The sequence below is a fragment of the Chanodichthys erythropterus genome, chromosome 20, assembly GCF_024489055.1.
Source record: "Chanodichthys erythropterus isolate Z2021 chromosome 20, ASM2448905v1, whole genome shotgun sequence".
Classification (NCBI taxonomy): domain Eukaryota; kingdom Metazoa; phylum Chordata; class Actinopteri; order Cypriniformes; family Xenocyprididae; genus Chanodichthys; species Chanodichthys erythropterus.
This window is the reverse complement of record NC_090240.1, coordinates 20,134,179-20,145,659: the sequence shown is the minus strand read 5'-3', so window position 1 is coordinate 20,145,659 and position 11,481 is coordinate 20,134,179. Positions and strand designations below refer to the sequence as shown.

Here is an 11,481-nt window from a genome sequence, read left to right as displayed (position 1 = left end):
ATCACCAGCTGATCGCGTGCACAAATGCGCGCTCTTCTCTTTAAAACACGCAGCACAGACAGACTGTACATATACTTAATCACTGTCTTTTGCTGTTTTATAAAGGCACAAAGCCATATCACAGTTTCGATTTTAGTTCGTTGGCAAACGTAGTAGGCTATGTTTTAAATTTTCAGTTCATTATGAAACGGTGGCGGCAGCAGAGGGTCATTAATGGAAAACCCTGAATGAATGTACAGCTGATAAATGTGCAAAAATTGTCATATCGGTTGTTATATAACAAAACGTATATAACGTACTCGGTTTCTTACGTAACCTCGGTTCCCTGAGAGATAAGGGAACGAGTAGGCTATTGCGTTGCAAACGCTATGAGAAAACTCCTTTTCTCGAGAAAATAACGGCCATGGTGTGTAAAGCAGAAGCAGCCTGGCCAGCGGCGGAGTGTGCATGATCCGGGAGTGCTGAAGAGGTTCTGTGCTTGACGCTTTGGCCGCTCTGTATATTGAGTGCGCGCGCGCGGCCGGGGCTCTCTCTCACTTCTCACACGCAACTGACGTATCAGGTGCAAGGTTTTCAGCCAATCGACGATCAGAGAATACTACAGTGAGAACGTTGTAGGGAGATGTAACAGCTGTGGGCCTTAAAACTCCTCTCCTGTCATTAATACGCTGTGGTCTAGTCATCAACAGAAAGTAACGGATTGAGAGGGGAGAAGAATGGATTTTGGCGTGACATTTCTTGCGTGTGCGTGAGAGCGTGAGATTGATGCTGAGAGTTGGCAACCCTGCACACACACACACACACACACACACACACACACACACACATATATATATATATATATATATATATATATATATATATATATATATATATATATATATATATATATATATATATATATATATATATATATATATAGCAGAAGGGCTATGTCTCCCAACACAGTCTCAAGAGCATGGAGGAGAGATTCCAGGAGACAGGCAGTTACTCTAGGAGAGCTGGACAGGGCCGTAGAAGGGCCTTAACCCATCAGCAGGACCGGTATTTGCTCCTTTGTGCAAGGAGGAACAGGATGAGCACTGCCAGAGCCCTACAAAATGCAAAATGACCTCCAGCAGGCCACTGGTGTGAATGTCTCTGACCAAACAATCAGAAACGGATTTCACGAGGGTGGCCTGAGGGCCCGATGTCCTCCATTGTCAGACCCTACGCTGGTGCAGTTGGTCCTGGTGCATGACAATGCCTGGCCTCATGTGGAGAGAGCATGCAGGCAGTTCCTGGAAGATGAAGGAATTGATACCATTGAATGGCCCCCACCCTTGCCTGAACTAAATAAAACAAAGTTATGCCACTGAATTTAATCGTCTTGTACAGTGAGTAAAGTGTGAGTTGTAGAATGTGAGTTTAGCCAGAATCTTTCATACCTGTTGACTCGGGCCTGGTGTTTGCATTATTTTGCTAGGCCTGTTTTATATGTTTCCTAAACAACCATCAAATAACTTCAGGAATACAGGAAGTAGAAGGACAGAGCTGCCCCCTGCTGTTAAAAATATATAATGACTCAAATGTCTGGAACAGGAGATACTTTCATGCCTGCAGAACTACAGAACATTGTACTTTTCTGTAGTTTTATTACATACACTTTTCTGTCTTCTGAGCATGTTCTCTTTATAAGGGCGTGTTGTAAGGTGGCGGTTGCCAACTCCTTTTTCCTGCATTATATGGAGACTTTTATTTAGGCCTGCTGCTTTGCCACCTTTATTAAAACTACAGTATATACTATCTAATGTGTGCGGTAAAGTACTCCATTATAAATCCTAATGCTAAATGTACTGTATATTGTATATTGATTAGTATTAGATTGTTGATGTGCCTTTGGCAATTTCACATAAAAAATAGACCCTTCAAAAATGTCCTTTTTACCTTTTCCAACAAATGGTAAGTGAAAAGATGCTCAATCATCAGGAGGTCAAGCTATTATTTATATATTTATAAAAGTATTTTCTAAAATGTTTTTAATAGTTATATATTTATTTTAGACTATTTATAATTTTTTTTATTTATTTCACTAATTCCATTCAAAAAGTGAAACTTGTATATTAAATTCATTCATTACACACAGACTGATATATTTCAAATGTTTATTTCTTTTAATTTTGGTTATTATAACTGACAACTAAGGAAAATCCCAAATTCAGTATCTCAGAAAATTAATATTGAAGACACTTGGTGCCACGCTCTAATCAGCTAACTAACTCAAAACACCTGCAAAGGCCTTTAAATGGTCTCTCAGTCTAGTTCTGTAGGCTACAGTCATGGGGAAGACTGCTGACTTCCAAAAGACGACCATTGACACCTTGCACAAGGAGGGCAAGACACAAAATGTAATTGCAAAAGAGACTGGCTGTTCACAGAGCTCTGTGTCCAAGCACATTAATAGAGAGGCGAAGGGAAGGAAAAGATGTGGTAGAAAAAAAGTGTACAAGCAATAGGGATAACCGCACCCTGGAGAGGATTGTGAAACAAAACCCATTCAAAAATGTGGGGGAGATTCACAAAGAGTGGACTGCAGCTGGAGTCAGTGCTTCAAGAACCACTACGCACAACGTATGCAAAACATGGGTTTCAGCTGTCGCATTCCTTGTGTCAAGCCCCTCTTGGACAACAGACAGCGTTAGAAGCGTCTAAAGACAAAGAGGACTGGACTGCTGCTGAGTGGTCCAAAGTTACGTTCTCTGAATAAAGTAAATTTTGCATTTCCTTTGGAAATCAGGGTCCCAGAGTCTGGAGGAAGAGAGGAGAGGCACACAATCTACGTTGCTTGAGGTCCAGTGTAAAGTTTCCACAGTCAGTGATGGTTTGGGGTGCCATGTCATCTGCTGGTGTTGGTCCACTGTGTTTTCTGAGGTCCAAGGTCAACGCAGCCGTATACCAGGACGTTTTAGAGCACTTCATGCTTCCTGCTGCTGACCAACTTTATGGAGATGCAGATTTCATTTTCCAACAGGACTTGGCACCTGCACACAGTGCCAAAGCTACCAGTACCTGGTTTAAGGACCATGATATCCCTGTTCTTAATTGGCCAGCAAACTTGCCTGACCTTAACCACATAGAAAATATATGGGGTATTGTGAAGAGGATGATGCGATATGCCAGACCCAACAATGCAGAAGAGCTGAAGGCCACTATCAGAGCAACCTGGGCTCTCGTAACACCTGAGCAGTGCCACAGACTGATCGACTCCATGCTGCAGTAATTCAGGCAAAAGGAGCCCCAACTAAGTATTGAGTGCTGTACATGCTCATACTTTTCATGTTCATACTTTCCAGTTGGCCAAGATTTCTAAAAATCCTTTCTTTGTATTGGTCTTAAAATATTAATAGCAATATTCTAATTTTCTGAGATACTGAATTTGGTATTTTCCTTAGTTGTCAATTATAATCATCAAAATTAAAAGAAATAAACATGTGAAATATATCAGTCTGTGTGTAATGAATGAATATAATATACACGTTTTTTTTAAAAAATGGAATTAGTGAAATAAATCAACTTTTTGATGATATTCTAATTATATGACCAGCACCTGTAAGGTCTTATCTAGAGAAACCATTGCTCGTTTTCTTAAAAAATAATAAATAAATAAATAATATAAGGTTTAACAATAAATGCTCATCTTGAACTAGAAGAGAGTTCTTCTTGTGTAGACACTGCTAAATGTATTACTGCCCTCCACAGGTTAAAGTTTGAACTAATTGTTATATACTTGCACTAGCATATTGTATATGACAATTTAGTTCAAATGTTGACCTGTGGAGGGCAGTAATACACTTAACAGTGCCTACACTGCTGGAATTCAAATAGAGAAGAAGAAGAGAGCTAGTTCAAGCTGAGCATTTATGGTTAAAACTTATACAATTTTTAATTTATTTTTAGAAAATGAGTGATGTTTTTTCTAGATAAGACCCTTATTTCTCTTCTGGGATCGCTGTAAACTGTAATTTTGTCCTTCAACATGGAGAAAAATCCTGGAATGTTTTCATCAAAAACCTTCATTTCTTTTCAACTGAAGAAAGAAAGACATGAACATCTTGGATGAAATGGTGGTGAGTAAATTATCAGGAAATTTTAATTTGAAAGTGAACTGATCCTTTAAACATGTAAGGCAACAAACTTCAGCAGATTTTTGAGTTTATACAACAAAAGGTTGAGAAAACTCAAAAATCTCCTACAAAAACAAGTTGAGAAAACTCAAAAATATGTTGTCTGTTGCCTTAAACTTACAGTGCAGTTTGAATTGTAATATTGTAATAACATTGTAATAAAATAAAATTAAATTTAAAAAAGCTATAAGAGAGATTTCTGTGTTTTTTTGTAAAAATGCTAGAGACTATTAGTACATTTTTTTGGGGAATGTTCTAATGTACACGATTGTTAATTTTATAGAAGCTGATGTGATTAAAAGTATTTCTCATTGAATGGTAAATCAAATCTAGTATTTATATTTGATTGAATTATTATAATTTCTTGTTATTATATTCATAAAGTCAAATGGAACAGAAAATGGCTACTTTTGAACAATTTAAAATTTCCTTAAAACATTTGGAAACAATATGAAAAAGAAAAACCTGGTAAACTATGCATCTGTTTAATATGTAGAATTGTTGCTTAGTACTTACTTTATTTATCATACTTTTTTCAGCTTCTGAAATTTTGTTTACTAAAGCGTTTGGAAAACCTGTAGTATAAAGTTGTAAGAAATCCAGTGTTTTAACAGCTGTTGCCTTGGCAAGAGCCACAGCAGCTCAGTCAGTTGACTGCCGCTAGAGGGCAGCCTACCTCCACGAGAAACCTGAAATGGTAGAATATCCTGAACTCCAGCTCGTAGGGATGTGAACCGTCCCTTCCTGTTTTACTGGCGATCAGAGAGAAACATTGACGCCGTAATAGAGACGCGCAGGCTTCGATTATGTCTGGAACCGCTCTCTCCGTCCAAGACCAGGATTTTTGTTTGCCTACGTGAAACCGGCAACCAGCAATGTCGCCTTATAGCGCATATAAGACACTTGACGAGTCATAGTCTACAAATATATATATTTTTATCGCGCTACTACAACCCTTGCTCCTTCTTCTGTCAATGATTGTCCTACCCATATAAGCCTACTCATGGCGGAGACCAAAATTATATACCATATCGACGAAGAAGAAACCCCTTATTTAGTGAAACTGACGGTTTCTCCGGAAAAAGTCACGTTGGCGGATTTTAAAAATGTCCTTAACAACCGACCGGTCAACAGTTATAAATTCTTTTTCAAATCTATGGATCAGGATTTCGGGTAAGTAGGGGGAATTATGATTTGCTCATATTGTAGTGTGTGTTGGTAGCCTGTTCAACAACCACGATCACACCCATCATCGACTCAGCGTTATGGCAGCCGCACGCCATATAGACGCTATCAAACCTGGAAAGCGTTTAGAACGTTTGATTGTTCGTTGTGACGTTGTTACATTGTTGCTGCTGGCACCTGCTTTGAACCCGTGTTATAAAGTGCGCGTTCCTGCGCGGGTGCGTGTGCTCGACTCAGAACCCACCACCACTGTGGCAAGCCGTCGTAACATTTATATGCCCTTCCAGTGGAGTCTGAAATATCGAGTTCCGAGCACAGAATGACCGAAGTGGAAAACTCTTAATTCTACATGATACACGAGTTGTCGAGTTGAAACATGGCAGGAAGACTGATTAAATATTACACATTTTTATCTAAAATCTATATATATATATATATATGGATCAATGAGCAGAAAGCAAGTAGTGAATGGTGTAAAGTTAAAAGGTTAGTTCACCCAAAAATGAAAATTCTGTCATTTATTACTCACCCTCATGCCGTTTCACACCCGTAAGACCTTCGTTTATCTTTGGAACACAAATTAAGAAATGTTAGTTCAAATCCGATGGCTCCGTGAGGCCTCCATAGGGAGCAATGTCACTTCCTCTGTCAAGATCCACTAATGTACTAAAAACATATTTAAATCAGTTCATGTGAGTACAGTGGCTCAATATTAATATTATAAAGCGACGAGAATACTTTTGGAGCGCCAAAAAAAAACCAAAATAATTACTTATTTAGTGATGGCCGATTTCAAAACACTGCTTCAGGAAGCATCGGAGCATAAATGAATCAGTGTATCAAATAATGAATCGGATCGCGGGTCAAACCGCCAAAAATACTGAAATCACGTGACTTTGGCGCTCCGAACTGCAGATTTGATACTCAGATTCATCTGTGCTCCGATGCTTTCTGAATCATTGTTTTGAAATCGCTCATCACTAAATAAGTCATTATTTTGTTTTTTTGGCACACCAAAAGTATTCTCGTCGCTTTATAATATTAATATTGAGCCACTGTACTCACATGAACTGATTTAAATATGTTTTTAGTGCCTTTATGGATCTTGACAGAGGAAGTGACATTGCTCCCTATGGAGGCCTCACGGAGCCATTGGATTTCAACTAAAATATCTTAATTTGAGTTCTGAAGATTAACGAAGGTCTTACGGGTGTGAAACGACATGATGGTGAGTAATAAATGACAGAATTTTCATTTTTGGGTGAACTAACCCTTTAATCACTCGACTTTTTAATTTGTAATACCATGAAATCATTTTGAATTGAGGTGTAGTTGTATGGGTTTACTGTTCTCAGTATAATTCTTTGTGCACTTGTAGGCAGCATCCTTACTTACTAGTCTTTAATTGTTAAAGGTACCTTTATTTAATTACTAGTAATCCAATATTGACCAGTTTCTTTTTCATTTTCAAGTTTCAATTTGAATATTCATTGGATACCAGTATGACTTGTATTTTTTTTTTTAAATCCGTCACTTGTAATCATTACATACTGCTACTTATTCCTTAACTTACTGACTTATCCTAACAGTGACGTACCCTAGTAACTTTTCAATTGTCACTAGTAACAAATTACAACTTATTTCTTTTTTTCTCATAACATTTTTTTAACAGTTACTAGATTCCTATCAGAATCAGAGGTGACCATAGAATTCAATAACAAAAAATTGTATAACAGTAGCAAATAGAAGGCCTACTAATATCTGAAGAAATTCTGAACTACTAGTGACTAATAGCATGTTTGCAATCACGTGGTTCTGATGATGCACGAAATTCAGTGGGAGGGCAGGAAGTAAAGAAACTGAATGGAAGACAGTGAAGTCCGTATTGTAGCGGTTTAAACGCTATTCCAAAAGAGAGGTGTAAACAGAAAATCACCACATACTGTATGTTGGATGTGATCTTTGTTATGAAGAGGAGCGAATTTTCAGCTGAATTGAAAGACTTGCCTGCCATTGAGGTGGTAGATATGGAGAATGTGAAGCTGCTGTCACGCCGTGTTCAGGTCTGGGTTTGTTTATATTGCGCTGCCTTTCTGCAGTATTTTGATTGTGAAAAATGTCACCATTGTAGGTCATTTATGCTGAATCGAGGATTGCAATAGGAACATCATCGTTTAGGGAAAAAAATGGATGGTGTAATACAATTTTTGCCTTTTCTACGTGTAATAACACTAAGGGAAGCAGGTTGAGGAGGTGACGAGGAGATGCTGTATAGCAAATCTAATAATATCAACGATTAAACCCACTGCCTATCACTCAATAAAATAATCACCTAGCTGAGTGTTTTTGAAAGTTTTGTATTTTGTTTGATTTAATAATTAACATTACATTTGCGAGTATGATACTCACTTGGCTTGTGAATGAGCATAACTTACACGCAGCCATTTTTCTGAGAGTTTGATTTTGGTTATCATTTGTTGAAATACATTTTAAAAAATCCAGTGTCGGTGTCTGTCCGCTGAATGTGACCGTCTGATTCTCCTCCGTGGCCATATGGGAAAGTGAATATTTACAAAGAAAACATTAAAACTACAATTACATTTACACCCCCCTTCCAAAGAAATGGATTGACTTCTGTCAGCTTGTTGAACACATTTTTTATTTGGTCATTTTTTACCGTATGATGGCTGAAGCAGCAACACGTGACACTGTTTTCATGGTAACCAGATCAAAATAGTTTTCTAAAAAATTCTACAAAATGTAATATAAAATAGCTTCCCTTCCCTGCAAACGATACCATGAAGAATGTGAATATTTAACCAAATCAAAAACAAAAAAGGTAAGCAGGTATCCATATTCATTTCAGTATCATTAGATGCAAAATGCTATTAAAGGCGACAACTTTTAAAGTTTAAAAACGATATTAGTTATGTAAACGTTAAAAGCTCATTGTGGTTTCTTGGTTTGATCGATTTGAGCAACTATAAACGACACAAAACATGAATTTTGAGTTTGTGATAGCGATTCCTATATAGAAAAATCACTTCCTGCCCTCCAGCTGCATTTCGCGCCACAGCAATGACGTCATGTGCAAACAACCTATTGAATAGATACTAGTTACAATTGAAGTACTAGCATCTAGTTATTAGTGAAATTGAAAAAAAGATACTGGACAGTGTTTGATTACTTACTAGTGATTTATTAACATCATAAATACTGGTCAGTTTTAATGAATAAATGTTAAATGGCTTGCCACAGCACCACACATGCACTGCAACAGAGCTAATTTTGTCAACTCCAGTCGCATGCTTCGAGTTGTCCACATGGTGCAAATATATCATGGTTGTTTCCTAATACAGTGTCTTGTGTTGTAACTTCATTTGACAGTGACTTGTGCTCTGGTGTCCCTCAGGTTTGAAGCTTTTGAAGTTAAGGCCTGGCCTTCAAAGGCATTGTAATAGAAAATCTGAACATGACAAAGTCAGTCTGATTTTGTAAAGCTGACAGCACCTTTTGAGACTCTAAAACAAACACACTCTCATATCACCCAGAGGGGAGAATTATGTTAATTAAAATGGACTGCCATGTTAGACAGGTATCTGTGCTCCAGTGTTGACCAGATCAAAGGAAGACATCAAACATAATCTTTAAATCCAACGAACATCTCGCAGGTCCTAATTTGTTCAGACCGCAAACTCATTAGTATAGCAGAATTTTTCAGTAATTTTCTGTCTCTTCAAAATCACCAGTAGACTGAGGTTAGTTTTAGGGGAAGTGAGAGAGACTGTGAACCTACAGCTGTCAGACAGAACTATCACTTTCTAATTTGTGTCACCCAACATGAATGGATCAGTTGCCTAATATTTCCAAATGCAAACAGGCTGCAGATAAAAGGAGCAGCTGTCAATTCATTTTGTGATTGATAAACATTGTTCATTTTGAAATCGAGTCATATTTGAGAAGTGTTTATATTCATTCACAATAGGTTAACTAGTGTTTTGAGTAGGCAATATTCAAACGGTATTGAAGCTGTAGTACAATAAAATAAGTTTATTCTAACAGAAAATTATTTTTAAATAGAAACAGCCTGTTATACATATTACATGACATTAAATTTAATTATAATAGCTATAAGAATAGCAGTGCATAATTATAAGCAATTCATTTCTCAGTTGTTACAAACACCACATAATCAAATCTGGGTGGCATTTGATGTTTTTGTAATTTATTTATTTATTATTAAATTATGGTTTCTTCTAGTATCTGTAATATAATTGTAGTTATAAACAGTCTCTTGGCTGAGATTGTCATTTTAGATGAGTTACTTATAAAATATTTTCCTTAATTCAGTTGAACTGACTAAAAAAACTGTAACGATAACTATATTAGTGTCCACAGACACCAATGCAATATGCATTATTAAGTTCTATTTATAATATGTCTTGGATGGAGATGCTCCGATGCAGTAGGGAATGTGGTTATTTGTCACAATTTCAATTTGAAGGCTTGTTTAATCCTACATAGCTGAGGCTATTGATCTACCACCTTCATCAGATGCTTTTAAAGGGTTAGTTCACCCAAAAATGAAATTTCTGTCATTAATTGCTCACCCTCATGTCGTTCTACACCCGTAAGACCTTTGTTCATCTTCAGAACACAAATTAAGAAAATTTTGATGAAATCCAAGAGTTATCCCCCATAGAAAGCAACGTAATTACCATCATTCAAGTTCCAGAAAAGTAGTAAAAACATCTTTAACATAGTCATCATCACTACAGTGGTTCAACCCTAATCTTATGAAGTGACGAGAATACTTTTTGTGGCCAAAAACAAAACAAAAATAACTTTATTCAACAATTTCTTGTCTACCCTGTCATTGTACACTGTTTACATTCAGCCCTTCCAGGTTCTATGTCAGAACGCCGGCTCAGTATTGGTTGACACTGTTCACGTGAGCAGCACGAGGCATGCATGTGATGCTGACGCAGGAGCTGGCCAATAATGAGCCGGCGTTCTGATGTAGAACACGGGAGCGCTGAACGTAAACGGTGTAGAATGACATGGACAATGACATTTTATTTGTTTTGTTTTTGCACACAAAAAGTATTCTTGTTGATTCATAACATTAAAGGTGCCCTCGAATTAAAAATTGAATTTACCTTGGCATAGTCAAATAACAAGAGTTCAGTACATGGAAATGACATACAGTGAGTCTCAAACACCATTGTTTCCTCCTCCTTATATAAATCTCATTTGTTTAAAAGACCTCCGAAGAACAGGCGAATCTAAACATAACACTGACTGTTACGTCACAGTCGGGGTGTACGCCCCTAAAATTTGCATATGCCAGCTCATGTTCAAGGCATACACAAGGGCAGCCAGTATTAACGTCTGGATCTGTGCACAGCTGAATCATCAGACTAGGTAAGCAAGCAATAGCGAAAAATGGCAGATGGAGCAATAATAACTGACATGATCCATGATATCATGATATTTTTCTGTCTTTCTAAATGTTTTGTTAGCATGTTGCTAATGTACTGTTAAATGTGGTTAAAGTTACCATCGTTTCTTACTGTATTCGCGGAGACAAGAGCCGTCACTATTTTCATTTTTAAACACTTGCAGTCTGTATAATTCATAAACAACTATCAACAACATTCTTTATAAATCTCCCCAACAGTGTAGCATTAGCCGTTAGCCACGGAGCACAGCCTCAAACTCATTTAGAATCAAATGTAAACAATATAACAGTATACAATACTCACATAATCCGACGCATGCATGCCGCATGCATGACGAACACTTTGTAAAGATCCATTTGAGGGTTATATTAGCAGTGTAAACTTTGTTTATGCACTGTTCAAGGCAAGCGTGAGCTCCGTGGGCCGGAGAGCACAAGAATTAAAGGGGCAGCAGCATAAATTGGCTCATATTTAATGATGCCCCAAAATAGGCAGATAAAAAAATTAATTATAAAAAATCTATGGGTTATTTTGAGCTGAAACTTCACAGACACATTCAGGGGACACCTTAGACTTATATTACATCTTGTAAAAAAACTTTCGATGGCACCGTTAAGGTTGGACCACTGTAGTCACATGAACTGTTTTAACAATGTCTTAATTACCATCAC

The 11,481-nt window shown here is 37.3% G+C and overlaps 1 protein-coding gene across 5 annotated transcripts in view; it reads left to right on the top strand.

The window, feature by feature from the left end:
* The first annotated feature begins 4,915 nt into the window (after positions 1–4,915).
* dvl1a (dishevelled segment polarity protein 1a) overlaps positions 4,916–11,481 on the top strand; it is a 47,699-nt gene continuing 41,133 nt past the window's right edge. For all 5 annotated transcript variants that reach the window (XM_067370762.1, XM_067370760.1, XM_067370761.1 and 2 more), the window contains exon 1: positions 4,916–5,336. In XM_067370762.1, coding sequence (XP_067226863.1) covers positions 5,167–5,336 — 170 coding nt within the window. In that variant the 5' untranslated portion in view covers positions 4,916–5,166. The remainder of the gene's footprint in view (positions 5,337–11,481) is intronic.